The sequence below is a fragment of the Myripristis murdjan genome, chromosome 11 (assembly GCF_902150065.1).
Source record: "Myripristis murdjan chromosome 11, fMyrMur1.1, whole genome shotgun sequence".
NCBI lineage: Eukaryota > Metazoa > Chordata > Actinopteri > Holocentriformes > Holocentridae > Myripristis > Myripristis murdjan.
In genome coordinates, this window is record NC_043990.1 from 15,435,108 (window position 1) to 15,458,674 (window position 23,567).

A 23,567-nucleotide genomic window follows, 5' to 3' on the forward strand; every position below is an offset into this window, starting at 1 on the left:
GAGTAGAATTCATGAGACATCAGGAAAAAAAAAAAAAAAAAAAAATTCTTACACCAGTTGATGATGGAGATTATCTGTTACACTGATGTGATATCATGCATCACACATCACAAAAGACAGTATTTTGTACCGGTCTTGATTGTGGAACAGAAACCAGAACGCCTGAGTGTTGGTGTATAGCAATTTTTATATATTTACATTTTAGTGAATTAATTTTAATGAATACATTTTTAAAGGAATTTTAATGAATTTATTTATTTGTATTTCTCTGTTTGTTGGTTCATCCCATGTCCAAATCTTAACTACTGAACAGGCAAGACTAAATGTAAAATGCAGATTTCTTGGTCCATCTGGATTCTTGGAGCACAACTTGTTAGCTTTTCTTGCCAGTATTGATTTGCATTTTCATGTCCACATATTGATTATGGATAGAAAGAAGAGGCCGGCCAACTATTCATGTTCACAGACATTAATGTGACTGTGTGTCAGTGGTCTTGATCTGTACATCTGCCCTATGCTGGATCTCTGCTCAGCCTGTTGACTTTTTCTCTTCGGTATTGATCGTCATCCCTGTGTCCAAACATTGATTACAGAGGGCCAAATGTCAACTAGATGTGGAGTAACATACTGATTTGACTTTATGGTTGTGTCTGATCCACGTCAGCACATATTGCTGCTGCATCTCCACATCTGTGTAGACTTAAGACGCCCTGTCAGAAACCGTTTGGAAACGGCCATTTTAAGTTTTTGACTAATAATCGTTTTTGAAAGACTTTGTCGTCGTGAGAGGTGGGTGGCATTTTGCTGCCAAATTCATTGTGACAGTACCTTATTATTATAACTAGACTTGGTGACAATAATCTGATCATCATTTTTAGAAGGAATGACACATCACTCACGGTGTGGCAGTTTTATATGTCTCTTTTCATATGTCTCCTTGCAAAAAATCTGTCATATATTCCTTTATTCTTTATACACAATGAAAGTTAATAAGCCACCTGTGTTTCCCAACATATTTTAAAAACAGCCAGCACCATATGTATGCAGGGCTTGACATTAACACCCGCCATCCTGCCAGATGTGGGTAGAACACAGCAGTGGCATTTTCCTTCTAAAAGAAGAAAAATGTAGTTTACAAAACTAATTAAACCTCAGCTAATTAATCCATTTGAGTGTGATACTACATGATACTGCTACTCCCATGAGCACCGCCTGCATGCTGTGTGCTCATGCCATTGGTTGGTTCATCCGCTCCATTGTGTTGCCATTGACAACCAAACTAAAGTAATTACAGTAGCCTAAGCCTTGAAAAACTGGCAAAATAATGCAAACTGGAAATTGTATTTACAGGTGCAAGCCCTGATCAGTAATTGGAGAGAAAAACAAACAAACAAACAAAAAAAAAATCAACTCTGAATGTCTTCTGTTCACATTTTGACAAGCAACATACCCGTAGTGTCACTGTCCTGGTGCATCAAGTAGGGTGTGGCAAAACCAGGGAGAGACGACCGTTGCTTGCAAGAGAAAAACACTGTAAAAAGTATCAGTGGCTGTTATAATCTGTCATCAAGAGGGATTAGAATAACAGCCTGATGCTTCACAACTGTTTTGACGTGTGTTGCATTACTGTTAGTAAGTCTACATTGATGTAGGATTGTAGTGTGGCTGTCACTGGACCTTGAGATGAGTAAAATTGATGAAAAGATATTGACTGGAGGAACAGCTCAGGAGGCAGAGGTGTGTGCAAAAAAAAAAAAAAAAGGGAAGAGGTTATATTAACCAAAACAACAATCAAACAGAGGAATCAAACAAAAGTCCCAGGAAAATTAATGGGGCACAATGAAACTGAAAAATACCTCGAGTAACACAGCCTCACAGTAAGCGGCTACCAACCTCTGACTTAATGACAACTTGGCTTTTTGTAAATCTCCTGCCCCCTCCCCTCTCTAATTGGACTAAACCATTCCATAGGGGATAGGTAGACAAGAAAGGGAAATCCTCGCTGGCCCAAACAAGAGTATAGCAAACATTTCAATACCCACAATACTTGGAAGGAAGCAACTCTTCCCCCTTTGGATGAATTTTAGGCTCCCCCACCCTTAATTAGTTAACAGTATCTGGTCACACTGAAAGAGAAAGAGATACTGGGCCTAAAACCTAGTTACAAACCTAGTTAAAGCAAACCTGTCTCATTTCATCTCTCATTGATATGATTAACACAAAACCAACTAATCAGTGACTCCACCCAGTACCCAGCTTGGCACAAGTTGCCTAACTTAGCCCGCTGGCAGGGACTGCTGTGGACCATGTAGGGATTGTGGTCACGTGAAAAAGGTGCAGAGAAAACCTTTTCAAATTGTGATTGACTAGGCTTTTAATTGACTTTTTACAGTATTAAGCGGAATCTCAACTTGGCTGTTAGAAACACTGATCTATAATGAAAAATATTCTAGATCTATATTAAAATATTACAGAAAAGTGGTTAGAAATAATAATAATAATAATAAAAAAAAAGGTATTTAAAATTTACTGCATTGGGAGAGCAGAGCATCTAGTGCAGAGCCAAACAGTGGAGAAAAATAAAGTTAGACCATAAATAGATTAAAACTAAGGAAAGTAAAATCCATGAAGAAGAAAGGCATTTCATTTAAAAGTGGAAGTCAGGTTTTGAGTGGCTATAGGCTATGATCCAGCTTAAAAAAAAAAAAAAAAAATCATGAAGCTGACTGCAGTGACAGTTCGCTTTATGGCACTGACAAGGCAAAAGGCATGTCATTTGTTATTGACACAACCAACGTCTCTCACACACACAGGCACACACGCGTGCAGAGTTTTACTTCGAAACAAATGCATTCTGTTACAGTCTTCTGTTAGGCCTACCTCTTATTACTTTTTGTTCAGTCGGGGATTTTGGCTGGTGAAAATGCTGAGTGACCAGTGGACCATTAGCCACAGTGGCTGGTGAACCAAAAAGTTAATGTCAAGCCCCGTATATGTGGCAGTCAAATCATTAAAATCTCATATGTCATCATCCCTCTTTGTGAAAAACACATGCTTTCAGCGTTGCTAAAAGATGTCGTTAGATGATACAGTCGTCTAGATTGGGCTGTGTGAGTTTAAGAGGGGAGAGGGAAGTGGAAAGGAGGAAAGTGAACAGCAGGGGCCGAGTGAACACTGCCAAAAAGAGGAGAGAGAAATGTATTTTGCCAGACCCGTGAAGCGTTAAACTCTTGGTATGCAGCTATTTGTTTAAGATGTCAGCGATGACATTTAACACACACACAGGCACCCAGGGTCTCTCCTACTCTCTCTCTCTCTCTCTCTCTCTCACACACACACACACACACACACACACACACAACCACACACACACTGTAAAATGTAAGCATATAAATAGATGCAGAGTCATACCTGCACACTCAGAGAGAGAGAGAGGGAGCGACGAGTGAGAGGTAACCTGTATAAATCACAGCTTTAGGAGTTTGTCGCCATGGTCATGGTTGATAATTTAGAAACTGTTTAATGATCAAGTGAGAAACTCAAACACTAAACTCATCTGCCTTAATACTGCTATGGAGTCAGAGAAAGAGCAAGAGAGTGAGCGAGAGAGAGAGCAAGAGAGAAAGAGAGAATATTCTCTTAGTCTTTTCATCTCCCCTGCTTTAACTCTCAAGTTGTTAGGCTTTAGACCCCTCTGTTTCTCTTTTCCTTTTTTAACTGCCATTTAGTTAAAATCCCCTCTACTTCATCTCCTCCCCTCCTTTCATCTAACTGGGTGTTTCACTGTATGTTTAACTTCCATCATGTTGGGGCCGCAGGGTGGTGTAACAAGCAGAGCGACAGACCTTCAGCTGGAGGACTCGACTGCAGAAGTGTCCTTGAGCAAAACACTGAATCCCTGCTGGCTTTGTAGGTCCTGCTGTGTAGCTGACTCTGAACTTTGACCCTCCCCTCGTGTAGCAGGGCAAGTGGAGTGAGAATTTCCCCAGTGGGATGAAGGGAGTACATGTTGTCATTATTGTCCTGGACATGATTTGCTTACTGTACCAGAGGGAAAATATCTGTAAAATATCACCAGTGGGATGAGGGCATTAAAGTAGTAGTCCAGTGATGTAAATGTCATATTGTCAGGGTCATAATGCCTACTGTAAGAATAATAATCTTGATATCAATCTCTCTGTCAGTATGTGCCTTCTCTCTATCTGTCTCCTTCTGCTGATCTTCCATTAAATCACTCTTCTGCCCTAATTGGTTTAAATGTCAGGCTGTTAGTTGACTGGCAGACAGCATCTGTTCTTTGATTTGTGGACAGATGGTGGGAGGAGCTGAAGGTCAGCCTGGTTACTGACACTGTCACGCTGTCACCGTGTGTGTGTTTGTAGATGTGTCTGTGTGTGCGTGCAAGTGTTTGGGTGCATATGCTCTGTATATGCTGTCAGCCTGTTTATCTAAATGTGATGCTGGCTAGCAGAGGAGAGCAGCCGACATGCTTCTGACACTGTTTGATGGAAAGATATATTAGTGATATAGAGGAGGTGGTAAGAAATAAACACCATATGAAGCAGGACGTACACTTAATTAGCCAATGTTGTGAAATGTTGTTTTTGAAAGAAACTTGTCACATTACAAGTGCACTGTTAAAAGTACCATATTATGTTGCAGCTTTATGTATTGAGAAAAGTAACATGTTGGAGTACTTCAGTGTCACTAAAATAACTTTTTGAGATGCTTTGTGCATGTTGAGTATCCTCACTATCTCATGTCTTAATACTGTAGTCAGTGGATTATATAGATCCCTGCAGTCTGTTAACAATCTCTGCAGGGTATTTTTTGTGGCCAAAAAAGAAAAAAAAAAGAAAAAAAAGGTACAAATAATAATATAAAGTATTACTGAGGAAGTAACTAAGTATGTGAAAGCTAACATGCGTTATTAGCTACCACAAAAAAAGTAATCTGAAAACCCCAATGCTTTTCTTCGTATCATGTTACCATTAACACTTGAGGTAACTAAATCACATTACAAAGCACAACAGCGTAGCATTATGTGTCTGATGTAAAAGACTTTTATGTTATTTTTCAAGGCAACAAGAGGCCACAGAGATCACAAGAGGCCAACCAGCTGGTAGTTGAACTGCAGGTCAAAAAATGGGGGAAAAAAATGTAATTTGGAAAAAAGGAACAGAATCAATCTAATCATGATAATATGGCCAATGCAGACAAACTGCACCGGCAAGCAGGAGGAGGCATCACAAGTTGCAAGGATAGAAGTATGTAAATGTACCTGGACAAAAGTGCAGCCTCAAAACGAACCACAGAACTGAATCAGCATGTCTTGAGACTGTGCCACAGACTCAAGGCAAAATGTAACATCGTGATTTTCACACTGTGGGTATCTGAGGTAGGGCTGCCAGTACACAGTGACACATTCCTGGTGTAAAGACGCTAAAATCTGGAACAATGTTAAAAAAAAATGAAGTCATCTAAAGAGCTGTCTTTCACCTTTTATTCTACATCCAGATGGATTTACATTTGGAGAAAAAAAAATGAAGGATGCCTTTAACCCACGTCTGCTGCATATTGGTATAGCAGCCAAGGAATATGAAGCCATTTCACAAGACCAGATGGTGCGAACACTGTTCTCTCATGATGCGTCATTTTCCATATACACAACTAAATAAATGTGAGGCCTTCATCGCAGTATGATCATAAATGTTCTATGGGAAGTTTTGTGGCTGCTGTTTTGCTCTCCTGTGTGATCTCAACAACGGCAATGATGTTCTCCCTAATACTCGCATCATTCCTAAAGCAAAGAAGTTTGGGAAAGCAGATATCTGAGATTTGGCACTAAAGGGAAGGCGACACACGTCTCCAACTGAGTTGCCTGCAAAGGGAGAGAGCAAGGTGTGAAGACTGTCGTTACCACAGAATAAACCTCAAGATGGTGTCTTCTATCAGCTGAAGGGCTAATAGGACACACAACATTACATGCATACATACACATTACACATTATCCCACTTAATACATGTCTACTTATGAAAGACAAAAAAAAAAGGAATGAATTTATTTGCCTCTGTGTTAACAAATAGATGGTATTTTTTTTTCTATAATAACTAACTGGAACTACTGTGTGTTATAATCTCCCTTCATCCTTGTTGTCCTTGTTGGTTTCTGTTTCTTCTTTTTTTTCTGGTGATAGGTCAGCCTCCAACCATAAATAAAATGTTTCATGTTCCCCTAATAAATTAAATGTGAAATCCATGCTGTAATGGCTCCAGTAGGTGCCGTTGTTAGCTTTATAACAGTAGTAAAAAGACCAGACTTTGTGCATGGAGTGATATATCAAACCTGCCTGAGGTGACCATCCATAGCAACAGTCCGTTATTTATAATGATGGTGACTGTTCAGAACTATTGGACCGCGGAATGCCACAATTGATCGATCAGTATTGAGTATTCCACACAGCCATGTGATAAAGGCAGTACGTCTTCTGAATTTCGTGACAGTGGCTACAGATTCACTCGGTGTTTCAGTGCAGAATTTGGGATCTGATTGTATGAGATCACACATTTCCTGTGGCTGCATTAATTTAAATCTGTGCCTGCAGTGCGTTTTCAACAATCTGCCTCTGTTTTGTGGCGGGATCACACACCGGGCTGTGTCGAATTCGGATCACATAGAGAGCCTGACCACTTTCAGTACTGGTTTTGGATCAGCGAGATCCAGCGTTGATGCATCTGGAACTGTCACTTAATTCATCTTGCCGTGATTGGATGATAAAAGTCACATTGAAAGCACAAGTGTAACTGTAACCTCTGCGAGTTCAGGCAGCGTGGCGTACCGTGCAGCTGCAGGAGGCATGATGAGTGTCCAGTAATGCCTTGGACCAGCGTACCATGAGGAATTTCATCGGTAATATATGCATGGGTCATTGGTGTGCACGTGTTTAACAGCCCTCCTCCTGTCTATTCACTCATTCATGGCAGGCAGTCAGAGGGATGCAGGGGTAGATGAAGGAGAAAGAGGGGTGTATATGTATAGGGGTTTACAGTATATGAGGGGCAAAAGGTTGATGGATGGCCAGTGGGATGCAGATGGGCGAGCAGGAGGGAGAGATGGATACACCCTGGAGTCAGAGGAGCACAGAGGATGATGTAGATGGCCCATAATCCTTAGAGGCTGACAGCACGCTGGGCCTTTGCGTGATTGAAGTCTGAGTGTGTGCACCCCATGTGCATGTGTGTGTGCGCGCGCGCGTGCGTGCGAATGTGATAGTGATCTGCCTATCAAAGGGGATGCAGGAAAGTGATGGAGTTATGGGACAGAGAAGGGGAAAGAGTGAGCGAAGGGAAGGAAGTGTAGACGGGTAGAGAAGGGGGAGAGAGAGAGATAGGTCAGAAAACCATTAAACATAAAATCAATCAGCTGAAAGAAAGAAAGAGAAAGAGAGAAGGAGAGAGACGGGGCGATGCAGAGAGAGAGTGAGATCTTAAAGAGAGACACAGCGAGACAGAGAAGGATAAAGAATGAATCCTCAGATGACTGCGATATTGATGACAGCACAGCGGGGATGAGGGGATGAACGGATGGGAGAGAGGGAGGGAGGATAAGGAGGCTAAGAACGAGTGATCAAAGCACCCTGGGCCATAAGAGAGGAGGCGGGAGGGAGGATGAAACGGGGAGTTTGGAAAAGAGATGAGGAGGGAGGAAGGAAGGAGGGTGGGTGAGAGGGTGAGAGGCATGGGACCGAAAATGGAGGGAGAGAGAGAGCGAGAAGGAAGGCATGGAGAGGGGAAGAGAGGAAGGGAGGGGGAAGATAAGAAGTACAGAGGAGAAGGAGAAGAAGAGGGGCTTGACTGTTTATAATAGTAATAATAATAATAATAATAATAATAATAATAATTCAGAAGAGAGAAGAGGAGGAGAGTAGCAAGGAGAGAACAGGAGGGGAGAAAAGAGAGCTGGTGCTCGAGAGAGACAGGGAGGGAAAGGCAAAGAAAAGGGCAACACGAGCTCACTGATCTGATAAGAAGTGAAGGCAACATGGCTAACACTACCTCTCCCTCTCCCTCTGTCTGTCAGCCTCTCATACACAAACTCACACCGAGACTCACACCCAAACTAACACCCTCTTCCACACACACACTTTCCCTCCTCCTGTGGGTCAGTGTGTTAGGGCATGAGCATGAGTTCAGCCTCCCCAGGTTGCCGTCTGAAATAAGAGCAGAGGACAGAGCGGAGCGGAGCGGTGCAGCCAGACAGCAAAGCCCTCGCTTACCTATAAATTTACTCCAGTTGTCCCCTGTGATGAATCCGTAGGTATGGGGGGGGGGACTGAATCGGTCACCTTCTGTTTGTTTGTCTGCACTTTTGTCAGTCCTTCGTGCTGATATATCATACGCTGCTGGTGATTTTGATGAAACCTGAGGGGAAAATGATATATAATTCTCTGTATTTCGCCGCATTTTCAAGAATGCACTGATTGGCCCAAAGGGATCGCCACAATTTACATTTATCTGTGCACGTGACATGCAAAGTATACTGTATCGCCCACCACTGATTGAATTTTGATGGGGCTCTGGAAATTATGCATCTCATCAACGCTTTCTCGCCTTTTCAAAATTACACTGATTAGCCCAAGGAGGTGCTGCTATTAGAGGTCAAGCCAAGGTCACGTGTTTGTCACTTATTAGCTCAGCGATGGACTGCATCTTTTGCAGCGGGGTGTGATGTTCACTGTCACCTTGTCCCTAGGTGGATTTTTAGTTTGAGCCTTTTAGAGGTACAGCTGTAAATGTACGTTTGCTCTGTACATGGAAGAAGGATGGATGGAGGGGTGGGCCACATTTTAAAATGAGAATTGAGTGAACAATTTCAAAAATCGAAAATTTCACACATCCAGATGTCAGCCTACTCTGTCTGGGAGATGTCAGGATTGTTTGCTAAAACTAGCTCACTGGCACCTGGATACATTTAAACCCATACACAGCATATATGGACCAAGGCTTAATTACACATGAGTCAGGAATCTTTGATCATTGCTTGCAAAATAAAAAGGATCCCGTTCAAAAACAGTGCCTGGGTTTGCCTACATATTTTTGTTTTTAGCAACAATCATTTTGTAACAGGATGTTTCATTCTAAATGGAGGATATTTCATTTTACAACAAAAATAATTTCACCGGCTCAGGGGTTAGCAAACATTATTAGTTGCCAGCAAGAGATTAATTTCAGTGTTTATTAGATTGAAATGTCTCTGCTATAATCAGTTCTGAGCCATTAATAATGAAATTCCAGGGCTCCTAAATGAGGAAAAGACATTTGACAATGACATTAAAGTTAAAAAATGTACAATGATAGATTTTATAGTATAAACTATAGCAGCAAGTAAACCTTTTCTTATCACAGGACAGAAAAATAACACTATGACAAATAATTCAGCCACAGAGGCTTTTAGTGGCTAATAATAAAATACACTGTTCTTAAGAATATTGTGTAACCAGTGACATTAAGCTTATTGTTTTTTTTGTTTTTTTTTTCTTCTTTTCAAAACATGGACCAGTGTGTGTGTGTGTGTGTGTGTGTGTGTGTGTGTGTGTGTGTTTGTGTTTATTAGTCTATCAGTAAAGTATGCATTTGTAAAAAGGCTTTAAAGACCCCATGAAATGGACTCTTACTTTCTTGATTTGATGTATTTCCTTGAATGAATGAATGTTGAATCAGGATGTTTAGGCGGGACATAGTGCAGGGAAAGATCATTAAGTATAAACCAATAGGATATTAGTACACATTTTTCTATTAAGGGTTAGGTGGATGAGAGAGAAAGATGTTTAAAATGTTTGTGAAGGTTTTATTGATTGAAATATTAATGCACACTAGTGCAGGATGATGTCACTATTGAAGGTACTCTGTTTTACAGGAAGTGGGAATTATGTGAGGTCATTTAACCCTGTGACTTCACATTAACCATCAGGAACCTTGCGTTTTCCATTAGTAAAAAGCAGTGACAAGTTAAGACATCCTCTTTACAGTAGATGGAGCAAAAATGAGTTGTTTCCACTGCCTGAATCTTTGGGTGTCATTATCAGTGTCAGAGCAGGGTTGTAGACAAGCAGTAATTACCACCTACAGCATGTAAAATTAAGAAAGTCCATGTCATATCCAATGCATATAAATCACATCCAGAATGTAATCTATATATAGGTATCTCAACTTGTCACCCTTGCACTGTACACATGCTACAATTGTCACATTTTATTTGAGTCCTGCCTCTGATGCAGCCTGTGTGCAGCCCTGCTGTTACAAGATGACACAAAATGCAGTTAGTGAGGATCCTAATTGCCTCGTGTGTCATCTGCAATTATCACGTAAGGTCTGTTTTGCACCTTTTGCATTTTCTACAAACTTTTGGGTTTGGATAAAACAGGGAGTAAGTTGTTGCCTTGCCATCTCTGGAAACCATTTACATAAAACCACTTACAGTCAAATTAATGATAAAAATAGTTTATTTAAATGCTAGATTGCCAAGGGCCAGACTCCCGCAGTGGACCCTGGAGCAGAGTTTGAGTAACAACGGGCTAGATCAATTCACCAGAGGTCCACTTCACATAACAAGGCTAGAAGGCTCATTTCTTTTCGTAATTTTTTTTAAAAAAAATTATTATTATTTTAATTTCACAAGGTTATTTATTTAACTTTAACGAAAGCCAACAGTCCACCTAGAGGGCCTTTCCACCCGTCTGTCACCTGTCACTGTCACATCAATAGACTGGAGGGATTTTGGGTATGTGTGTACACGTTTGTGCGTGTATATATATGTGTGTGTGTGTGTGTGTGTGTGTGTGTGTGTGTGTGTGTGTTTGCCTACGGACCCCCTGTTGTCATGATAAACCTGTGACAGCTGTCATCCTGCAAACAGCACTGTCTCCTATGTGTGAACATACATGCACATACAGTGTGTGTGCGTGCAAACACACACTTGCACACATGCACACGCACAGCCAGTGACACCTTACACACACACACACACACACACACACACACACACACACACTCCTGCAAGGTCTCAGCAGGTCTGGGTTCAGGGTGTTGGGTCATTTGCACACATCTCCTCCCTGTCTAGCGATGGAGTAGCTGTCTGTCTCTCTGGCCAACTGAACAGTGTGTCTGTCACTGCCTGCCTGCCTGCCTGTCTGTCAGTCTGTCTGTCAGTCGATTTGACTCTGTTTAGATCAGTGAATTGATAATGATTGAGTAATAAATGTCTTGATTTTTCACTGTTCAATACACCAGCATGTGCAGTTTGGGACAATGAGACAATGCTCTTACTTTTCAAAACAACACAATGAATAATATCATCAACCCCTGTTGACACAATATGCATTCCGATAAAGAAAGTATATGGATTGTCCCCAACTTCATGTGCTGATCTATTGAAAAAGGCACAGCCTTTTATTGTTTGAATTGTTACACCCTGTTTCTCTTCTTTCTTATCTGATACAGTTTGTACCATCCTTTTTTCTGTTTATTTAATCTGTTTCCTTTTTTTTCCTCATTTCAATCTAGTTTGTTTTTGTTTGTTCCTATCTCTATTCACTGTTACCTTCTTTCTATTAATTGTATATTTTTCCTGTCTCTACTCACTTCACTCTGTTCCTTCTGATCTTTAATGTCCTTTGCTGTTTGTTTCAGTTCATTTCTCTTGGTTATTGTGTCTGTTGCTCTATGTGAGTTGGGGACCACAGTTATTCTCTTGACCCCTCCTGTGGGTGGAGTCTGGCTTGGTCCCTTCCCTCTCTCTGTCATCTGTACATGTATGTCCTATGGCAGTGCCACCTGGGCCGGTCTAATGGATGTGCATGTATACCTGACAGCGCCTGTCTACGCTCTTAAAAAGGATGTGTCTTTTTCAGCTTTCTCATCACTGAGTGCTGTTTAGGACAACACACACCTGTTATTCTTCAACACTGACTATTCATATATATATTTTTTTTCTACATCAAATGTTGATGCCATTATGATACAAATCACATATCATCCCAAACTGCACTCAGTAATGTTTAGAAAATGTCATGTCCACTTTAAGAGTGTCTTACATACAGTATTGCCTCTTTTAAATATGACTATAAATTATACAGGTATAATTTATACCATGTTTACGGTTGAACTTGTACGCTCAGAAAAAAAGGTTCCACATTGTATCTTTCATCATTGGGGCAGTGGACACAAGCCTGGGCTCAATTCACTTTTCAGATAGATACAGTTCAAAATGTAAACAAATTGAATGTAAAAACTGTCTCGCTTGAGTAGTTTGAATCTGAAGACTACCCAAAAAGTCATTTGAAAGAAAAGAGAATATGAAGTGAATTGAACACAGTCCCTCTGAATAAGTTGAAAACCAAACACCAATGCCCCAGTGATGCAACAAGGTGCAATGTAGTATGTTTTTCTCAGTGAGTGTATATGTATAAATTATATGTGTATAATTTATGCCGTGTGCACAGCGCAATCCATGTGTCTTTATCTGTTATACAGTAATCAATAGTACCACAAATTATGAATAGTCATAAATCAGATGTGATCAACAAATAGAGAACATTACAAATAATCTACCATCACATCTGGTCCTAACGTTTCCAAACCAATTGAGAATTAATTATAACCTGACACTAAAATGGGCCAAATTGGACACAGATGAATCTAAAGTTCCTTGGAGGTGATTGGAGGAGACGAGAGTGGAGCTCTGTGATTGGAACAAAGGAAAACTGAACTTTGTTATTGGAGGAGAGGACGGCAGCTCTGATTGTGGCAGGAATTACAGCCTGACCCTTAAGCCCCACCTTTATCCTAACTGGGTAAAAGAAATGACCCTGCATCTGTTTTGGGTGAAAGGTAGAAGAGAATTTAGTTGTCCACAAAATGATAACTCTTAATAGATAAATAAATATGCATATATTGCCATCTGTATGCTACTATCTCATATCTGCTAAAGATGACCAATGAAGAGCTCCATATTTTCATGACACAGTTAGGTAATATGGCTTACAAATAGTTAGAATGACTTGAGAAGGACCTCTTTTGCTAACAGTAGAGCCTACAAAATGAATTTAGAGGTAATGCAGCAATATACCAAAATTAAGGCAGACACCATTGAGAGAGAGAAAGAGAGAGAGAGCAAGAGAGAGAGAGAGAGAGAGAGAGAGAGAGAGAGCAAGAGAGAGAGAGAGAGAGAGAGAGAGAGAGAGAGAGAGAGAGAGAGAGACATAGAGGTGGGGAGTTGGGCTGGCTGACTTCCAATCAATTTGATCGGTTGAGAAATAATGCAAAAACAATGAAGAATTCCTTCTTAATTGCCAATTCAATACTTGGTTAATTAACCTGATTGAAACATTTGTTAATTGACCTGCCTGTTTTCAGATAACTGAAAACCAAAACGAATACATCCAAAAGCAACAAAATTCTTAAAAAGAAAGCAAAGTCCGCCCCTCAGTCCCTCCTCCTCTCCCTAACCCAGGTTTTCTATTTGTCATTCTGATTTGATTGACAGCTGAGGACACATGTGGGGGCACTGTGAGGGGCGGCAGTGGGGTGGTGACCAGTCCCGGTTACCCCGGCAACTATGGTAACCAGGCCGACTGTACATGGATCCTTTTGGCCGAACCTGGAGACACCATCTCTGTCGTCTTTACAGACTTCCAGACAGAGGAGAAATATGATTACCTAGAAGTGGAGGGATCTGAACCACCGACCATCTGGTGAGTTACACAACCGTTTCATTCCTATTTTGCCAGATGGGTTATGTGTGTAGGTCCTGGTTATTGTGTTGTTGAGAGGTGTGATAACCTGGAAGTGGAGGAATCTGAGCCGCCATGCAGCTGGTGAGTCATTCATGAATGACAGTAGAGGGACGGCTGGTGGAGGATGTGTCAGAATTCAAGATTAGAGTCCCAGATGCAAGAGACGCACCACAAACTAGAGGTGGAGGGATGTGAAGGACCAACTAAAAACATGAATTATATTGAACGTCTGTTGCATATTTTCATGTTTCCAAGAAGACAGGAGGATAAAACCATTGAAAATATCATAAAAAAACAAATCTCTGAGGATGGAGTGTATTTGGTTGGGGTTAAATGGAGGTGTAATAGAGTCTCACTGTATTTCAGGTGTAATTGTGTGCACAGATTATATGTTTTACCCCAGTTAAAGAAGGGAGGTAGTTTCCCTTGAATCTGGCACTCTTACCAAGGTCCCGGAGTCACATGGATGGCTGAGGTTATGGAACAATTTAACTGCACTTGGAGTACAGCAATAAAAAGTTAGAACAGGTAATAAAAACAAGTAAGAACAAAAGTAAGAACAAGTAATAAAAAGAAAACATTATTGCAAAAGTGAAATGTTACTTTTTTATCTCTTGTTCTCAAGCAGTACTTTTTTTGCATCTCAGTATTGTAAATTTACAAGGCAGATTACAAATGTGATGTATGTATGCATGCATTTGTTCATGTGAAGTCTTTCTACAGACTGCTCATATATTACAGAGGAGCTGACTGATATGGGCTAGTTAGCCTTTTAGCTGCTCTCCATAGCCTTCTATTATTTTCTCATGTCTTTTCAGATGGTTCACTCATAACAATATTTTATAGCTCTGGCTCATTATTGATTGATAGCAAATTAGGCTATTGATCTACCACCGCTGTTGCTGTAACCAATTTGAATGTAATCATGGTCGGGGATATTAGTGTGTGTGTAATCAATCTGGAAGTAATAATGGGCAGGCAAGTACAGTTTGGAATATGTTAGTGTGTATATGCATGGGCCAGGCACAAGTCTGCCTGATCAGTCATGTGTATCTGTGTGTATTCGTATGTGTGTGTGTGTGTGTGTGTGTGTGTGTGTGTGGGTGTGGGTGTGGGTGTGTGGGTGTATGTGGTACACTGGGTCAAACATAAAAGGAAAAATGATTGCAGTGAAAGGAATTGTGAAAAACAGTCAGGTGCTCTTCCAGCACCTGATTCCAGCTTTATTCAGCACGGGACAGTCCTGTGCTGAATAATGGATTTTTACTTTTTGTCACAATCAGGGTGCCTCAGATTTTTGGACTGTTACAAATGGACCTCATTCATAAGACCGTTTAACAGTCACTTTTCATTGTCTAACACTAATCTATCTTGATCTATTTTAGTCTGTATTGAAACTGCTGCGATATTCCAGCAGGTCTCCCCACCAATGCCAGTATTACGCATGGCTGACACTGTTTCATATCATCTTTATGCCTTGTACTTAATTCAGTTCAGTTCAATTACAATATATATATATATAGCTGTGTGGTTGCACAAAAAAAAAAAAAACTGATGTGTTATCCTAAATAGACCATGTTTAATGATCACAGCAGAGCAGTGGCACTGAGGTATGTCTGTGTATGAAACACAGATAAAGTATATAAATTAAATCCATATATTAGTAATACTAATCATTATTTTATGCTTGCTTTTGATATATGACATGTAGTGTACGCTCAGTGAATGTCACATTTGCCAGCTTGTCTCTTCAGAGAATTATACACCTAGTTAGCTGGCTAACGTCTGTAAAGCTAACTTGTGGATTGATATGTGCTGAATGCTGAGCAAATTACTCTATAGCTAAGAGATTTTACTACCAGTATTTTTTGCTCAGCGATATATGTTTGGCCCGTGGGGGTTAATACAAGAGTGACTGGAAGTGTTTCAGTGTGGCTGTTGTCTTGGCTGGAGTTTTTTTTTTTTTTTTTTTTTGTTAATGGATTAACATTTCAGTCTTATATGCTCAGGTAACTGTGCTGACGTTTGTCATGTGTTTGTGGCCACTCCTTAAGTGACCTCATCACATCAGTTATGTTCAAAACTCTCCCTTTAAAAGTTTATCTTAGAAATTAATGTATGATTATTCCACAAATCACAATGTGCAGCAGGTTAATCAGCGCCTGGATAGGGTATGTGGTTGTGCCTTTTGCACGGGTGAGACTCATTTTGACTGAGACATTGGTATCACTAAACTATTTCAGGAAGGGTTTGAAAATTATTCAGCGTATGAAATCACAGGAGTAGGGGCTTTGAAAGTAGCACTCTCAGAAGCTGAAAACAGCTAAACTTTTTCAGAAGAAGCGCTGTGGTGTCAACGGCGTTTTTATCAACCTGTCAATCACTATGAAGACTGTCAAGAGAAAGCCGACAACTCTGTCATTGTAAACAAACGAAATGGTAATAGAGTCAAAAATTCAAGTGGAGACATTTGTTTTATTAGTAAGTGAGTACCCTGTCAATAACTCAGGGTGTTAGGATGACCCCATCCAAAGTCATCTCTTTCATTGTGCTCATTGTTTTCTCAAAGCAAGACTCCCAATAGTGACATAAACAGCCCAGTATCAGAATCACTTTAATCACTGCAATACATGTTTGTCTTTTTGGTACCAGTATGCAGACACAGCTGACATGTTATAGTGCATGCAGACACAGGAACAACAGGATTTCTGCCCTACTGATAGTGCAACGCATTCAGTTGACTCACGTAACATGTCGTATAAATATACGGTGACAAATAATCAATGTATTCCTTATTAAACACCTTGCTTCTCCAGACAGTAAGTCATGCATAATTAAAACATAAGTAAGATAAGTAAATGTTAGAAAGGAAGGGATGATTTAGGAAACTTGGCATGTGGTCCCCTATGCTTTTTGGTGCCAGATACATTTGGTTCCAGCATCTTAGAAACAGTTGCCCATCTAGGATTTAAGAAGAATGTTGTGATGGACAAACATTTAGGAGTCCAGTGACAGTCCTGTGGGAGAAACACCTTACCGATAAAGATTTTGTGTCAACAGTATGAATCCATGGATCCTTTCTGCGCTGTGTAAATGGCACAGGCCGTTGCGGTAATGGTGTTAGAAATGTTTCCCCACCACAAATGAGGTCCAGAGAGGCTCCTTAGTACCAATTTGGCTTTGTCTTAATGTCATCATGTACCGAAACCTTGTTGCCGGCCAGGTGCTTCCTTTATTGCCACGGCAATGTTACTTTACTCCAATGGCCTGCAAAATTCCCAAATCTCAACCCAATCCAGCATCTTCGGAATTCGATGTGCTGAACTCAATGTGCTGAATAAGAGTGCTGCCCAACGTGGCTGTGCTGGACAAGAATGTGCTGCTAGAGGGAGAAAAAAAAAAAAAAAACACTGCAGGAAGTGTGTGACGGTATTGAGTCAGCATGGACCGAGATCACTGGGAAACATTTTCAGCAGCTTGTTGATTTCACGCCTTGAAGAATTCAGAATGTTCTAGAGGCAAAAATGGGTCCTCCCTGGTACTGGCTCTGTCTGAGTGAATACTGAGGGTGCACTCTGCATTTGGCCAAGACGTGCATTCAAACAGCATGCCATGCAGTATGGTGGGAGCTGAACAGGCAATGCAGTGACATAGGCTGTAAATTTAACACTGACCTATCTGGTTAGGCTCGATATCAGCATTGATTGGAGACCCATTATTTATCGTCTTTTTCCCGCAAAGGTTTTTATATTGACTGAGTAAATCAGAATAATGACAGATAATAGAGAGATGTGAACTATTGGTTGTCTACATAGGGCAAAGATTCTGCGGTTGAATATTGATGATCTTGTTAGCTTGATTCAGTTTTTTTCAGTTGTTCTGATCAGAATCAATTTTTTTAGCTTTGGAGTGTTGAGTGCATTGAAATATAAGTCTTATCCGATGTGTTGACCAATATCTTCATACATTTTTATATCTGTGTTGCATTATGGACATTTTGTATGCATGTGTAAACGAATGCATATGTGTCTAAGTGTGCATGTGGTCTAGACATTTGTGTGTGCTTTTACTGTGTTTGTAACTATCAGTGTATATTTATCCTCTCTGTCCTCATGAAACGTCCCAAAGCCTGATGTTGACAAACAGCGATCACTCTGTAAACAACACTGTGTTCCCATCACCCTTCCCTGTAAACAATGTTTACTTATCTGTCTTATCGGAATGATGATGATTATGGAAGAGACACATTGACATGACATTAAAACTGTTCGGCCGCACGCATACTAAATGTGTTGGAAACTACTTTTTAAAAAACTGTATCAATATAACAGAGTAACATACCTGCTGCTAAAGTAAAGAGGAAATTCAGGACAGTAGAGAACAAAGCTTATCTTCGCAACAAGAAAATTGGTGTGAAACTGCTGTGACAAGTTACGCTCCAAACGGTTGCAAAAAAAGTCATCACTGTAGGGCAGGAGCACCATGCTTACTGCAGCCTTTAAAGTGGGAACGAGGGACAAAAAGAGTATTTTTCTGAGATGGTCATGACTACAGATTTCACACTGATGTGCATGGCATTAGCACTGTTAGCTCTGAACAGCAGGGGAATCAGGCCCAGCTGTTCATGTTTGAATTGGCAGGAATCAGTTGTCAGTCCTCTTTTGCCTTGTAAATGATGATGTGTTCTCAAGGCCTGATTAAAAACATTTTCACGGCGCTGGTGTGCACATCCAACATCCTGACCAGGTGCTTGAGAACAAATGGGCACTCTACACAAAAAAAAAAAAAAAAAAAAAAAAAAAAATACACACACCTGATTGTTGCTGCATTTGCAGTATGTTCAGCAGCAAAGATTCACTTCAAAACAGATTCACAAAGATTGCAGTTTACTGTGGTTTTCTGTAATTTGAAAATAAATAAATAGATAAATCATCTGCATTTGCATCTCTAAGTGGATGTGTCCATTAAATTGTAGCTCTCTAGCAACTATAAAGATACAAACAATACCATTTGCCCACCTGTAATTTGCAAGTAACAGTAAAAGCATTGTGGGAATGGTAATGTTCATCATGGACTAATAAAGACACAGTTGAGAGACTCTGTTACCTCTTTCCTATATAGTGCAGGTTAAGCCCAGGTATTCAGGTGAGAGCATGAGAGCACAGCACAACACAGTGTGTATGTTATGTAAGTTCCTATGCATTGTTCAGCCACTTTCCAAGTATTGATTAGTTGGATGTTGAAGGCTGTAGCACAGACTTCCTGGAGACTGGTCTACATCTCTGTGCATCCTCTAGAACCTCCTTCATCATAATGGCTCCAGGCATTCAGAGCTGGAACCAAATTTGTTTTTGTTATGATTCTTCCTGTTCATCTTTTTCTCTGCTTAAAGTATCTGGAGCTCAGAAAACTGTTAGACCCACAGCAACCAGTCTTGGCAGATATGTATGAAACCTCAGCTGCTACAGAGGCACAAACAAACAAACAAAGAAAACAACGCCATGATGTGCAAGATAGTGCAACATTACTTTTCTTTACTTTGTGACCAACAAGTTATGTACCATTTGGATTGGAGATAACATTTTTTTCCCATAGATTCCATGCATCCGGCCAAACCGCCTGCACTGAGTTGGTTTTCACTATCTTGTTTTCCCCATAAGTCTTCTTTTTGTCTTCTTTTTTTTTTTTTGTCAACTGTTTGTCCTGCCTGCACAGAACTTGTTATATACCTTCTAAGAACAAGTTATCCCTCTTTACTTAATTATACAACAACTTGCCAAAAGCAGGGTCATTTTTTCCCCTAGTGCTTTGAAATCCATTATGTATTGTAACAGGCACATCTTGAATCATCACTTATTTGAATATGAAAACAAGAAGTGCCAAGGTATTTTGCACGCGGTAGCCGGTTTTGGAGGTGACCACTAGGAGACTCCAGTAAGTCAGTTCTGAAAAAAGTCAGCAGGTCAGTAAGAGACTTTCAAGTTTCTAGGCCTAACCCAAGGGGTGGTCCAACAAGGGATGGTCTGGCAAAGACAGCAGTTTGCAGACTTGGCAGCACATACAGCTAATGTAACATTGCAAAAAGGACTGAAGGTGGGTTAGAAGGGAGGGGAAGAGCAAATGAAAGAGATGATGCGATGAGGAGTGCAAGAAAAGATAAATATTATATTATACCAAGCATCTCATTAAAAACATTGACAAACTCCAATAGAGTCCCGCTCCATAGACCTGACAATTTAATGAATAACAATAATGAATAAGACTGTCTTCAATCTCAAGATTATGCTTGTGATGCTGTGATGAAGCGGATCAATTGAGCGCTCTATTATGGTTTTAAAATCATTAGGCTGCAGTATCAAAATACTTCTCCCTTTATTTTCTGTCCAGGAAGCCTGTTGGAAATATAATAATATTCTGCCTCTCAAGTAGAGATTGTTGGTTTAAATCCAGTCTTGTCCTTTTCAAAGTCATCAAGTGCCAAGAACAATAGGCATGTTTCCCAATTGAAAGTTGAGCCAATGTTAAGAACTTGAAAATTATTTGCATGACACGTCTTTAAAAGGCCAAAATTCCCACATCATTGGTCACACTGTCAGTTTTTTAAAATTCTGTTTCCTCCCTAACGTTTCCAGTAACGTAGCAGTTAAAATTTCTGCCTAATAACCACAAGGTCAGTAGTTTAAAGCCCATTAAGTTGAGTTTGTCCAGCAAACTTTATGCATGAGCTAAATGCCTTCAGTTTGTCCTCCCATAAGCTGTTTGGAATTAAATAGGTTATCATGGGAAATTATTTTTTGAATCAGTATTCAGATGGTATGCTATTAGACTGGTTACTGGCTCCTTGATACATTTTTTAAAATGTTAAATTCATGCCTTTGAATGTGCTGAACCAAATGTCACAAGTGCCAACTAAATTTTTTCTTTTGCCTCTGTTGCCTCTGTTGCTTCTGCTTGCTCTTTGCACATGAGCCCCTGCAATCATAGCTTACAACGCTGTTGTCCATTTGAATATGCCAAAGTTGTTCATTTTAAACATAGTTATCATCTAATTGTCATGAATTAAATTGTTTGAAACCATTAGTCTACCTACAGAGCTGTCATGTTCGTGCCTGGTGGGAAAAGTCAGACCTGCAGAAAATTGGTAATTCGCATGCTGTCCAGCCTCGCTTCCTGACCCATATATGGAGTTCATCTGCTCTTGCTGTCAAAAAGCATTTTGTGATTTTTTTTTTTTTCTTTTCAGGGTGTACTTGAAGCAGTACAGTTGTCACTTTCAGCCACAGCTATTATTGTACTTGGAAAGAGATGCTGTTTTGCTTATTTGTCTGATTGTTTGATCTGCTCTGGTCCCCGGTGTGACTTGGTCTCAACCCCAAAAATGGACCTGGAACCATTTTACAGAAACTTTCTAAATTGCAAACCTCATTTTAACTGTTCGATAACAACAGTAATTATAGGTTTAGGGCCTTTCATGACAGATTCATGACAGATTAACAGTTATGAAGTCAGTTTTCCCATCTTAAGTTAAGATAAGAGGTGTTTTCCACAAGCATCCAAACTTCCTAAAGTCTTCACACTAAAACTATCCTAACTTTTAAGCCATCCTAGCCATTTCACTTTTGGTTTGGCGAACCTGGCTGCTCTTTTACTGGTTTTACAGAACCAACAAAATGTAAACAGGCATAACTTATTTGGAAAAAGGCATGCAGCAGACCTGAATGAAGTTTTGCTACTGATACTGTAGGCTATAGGCTCCTCTCCCGGGTTATGTTCCTGCAGTTAGCCAAGCACCTGCCACCAGCTTCGGAGAGGCCAACCACGTGACATGGGGCTCTCCGAGTTGCGGTGCAAATGCACTTTGTATTTTTTGTAAAAAGCAAAAATATCCCTACCTGCTATGTCACACAATTTAACACTGACATTGACATTGTTAGCATTAATATGATGAGGAAAGTAGCACTGGTTGCTGGTCAACATACTGTTAAAGTTGATAATCAATGTCAGACTGAGAATTTTCCAAAGGGTTAGGAAATCTGAGATGCCTGAGAGAGGATAGGATGAAGTAGGACAAGGCATGATTCCTGAGGTTAGTTAGGATTTGCCTCTAATCCAAAATCGGAGGGAAAAAAAACACATTGTAGACTCCTCTTTCCTAACAAGTAAGACTGGAGGTCTTGTTGGTGACTTGGCCTCAGCTGAGACAGTTTTGCCTGCGGCCGCGGCTCTGCATGTAGGGCAGCGTTTAGAGCAGCTTTGCAATAGGAAGAGATACAGTGTCGCTCACCTCTGATAGAGCCATCGGCTGCTGCAAGGATTAAACATTTGACCTTTTGCTTCCAGAACGGCCTCTCTGAAAAGTGGGTCATGCTTACACCCTCTTAATTCCTTGGCAATTAGCACATAGCACTAAGAGCTAATATACTAATTTCCAATGGCAATTATCACAAGATGCTAATAGCTAAAATGCTAATTTCCAATGGCAATTAGCAGGGAAAGCTAATGGCTGATTTTCTAATGTGTGTGTGCGGAAGAATTTGTTATGTGTTTATCAGTTGCTGCAGGGCTGACAACAGCTCATTCACACACACTGAGGAGCACACAGATGTACATTCACACACACATACACACACACATATACTCTTTCCGTCTCTCTCTCTCTCTCTCTCTCTCTCTCTCTCTCTCTCCCTCCCTCTCTCTCTCTCTCACACACACACACACACACGCACATACAGACACTTGTGTCTAATCAGTATGCAGAGAGGTGTGTTTGTGCCTATGAGAGTAGTATATCGCTGTGAGCTAAGTGCCTGTAATCCTAGCCTAACACTACACACACACACACACACACACACACACACGGTTATATTTTGTTGTTTCAGAATCAGTTGTCCTTGAAACCAAGTAGAGCATCTTAAATAGAATGATCTCTCTCTCTCTCTCTCTCTCTCTCTCTCTCTCTCTCTCTCTCTCTCTCTCTCTCTCTGTCTCTCTGCCTGCCTGTCTCTCTCTCTGTGTCTCTCATCTTCACCAACTATCTATCTATCTATCTATCTATCTATCTATGGCTTCGTCTTGGTCCCCCGCTCTCCCTCACAGCTGTGTACTATGACAGTTTTAAGAGTAGTTAAAGTCTCTCCTGCACTCTTGACATCCAAGTCCAAGAAATAGCACGCTATTTAGAGCCGTTAGGTGCATCCACTCGACAGCCCGTCACCAAATTTGTGGCAGTGTTGGACTGGGCTTTTTCAAAGTCTGTCATTTACCAATATCTCTCTTGTTCAGGATTGGCTTTTTTCAGAGGCACCAAAAATGAATTTTGTCAGGTTTGAGCCGGGAGTCTGAGCTGCATTGCCTTGTGCTTAAAGTCGTATCACTGTGAACGAGTTGGTTTAGCAGACAGTTAAGTCTGCCCAGATGCCAGGCATGCGGTGGCACACGTACTGTCACACATACTCATGCTAACTCTCATGGTTCAGGAAAAGAAACCAAGTCGCAGGAGGACACACAAATACACAGAAAGGGAGGCAGAGAGACACAAAAGCATAAGCACACACGATTCCTATATATATGAAAGAAAATGCATATATTACAGTTATAACCTCCTGCCTCCACACACACACACACACATACATGCACATACTGCACAGTACATATCAGCTTAGCAAGCCTATATGCCATCATATATTTAGCTGTAGATGCCTTATTATGTCGACTCACTCCAGTACTTTGTGTTTCAACAGCTAACAATCTCAGCCAAGGGCACACAGCAGCATC

At 40.6% G+C, this 23,567-nt stretch overlaps 1 protein-coding gene across 1 annotated transcript in view; it reads left to right on the forward strand.

Annotated features, from left to right (window-relative positions):
* csmd3b (CUB and Sushi multiple domains 3b) overlaps positions 1 to 23,567 on the forward strand; it is a 409,385-nt gene that overhangs the window by 203,308 nt on the left and 182,510 nt on the right. The window contains exon 5 of the mRNA XM_030063400.1: positions 13,544 to 13,751. Coding sequence (XP_029919260.1) covers positions 13,544 to 13,751 — 208 coding nt within the window. The remainder of the gene's footprint in view (positions 1 to 13,543; positions 13,752 to 23,567) is intronic.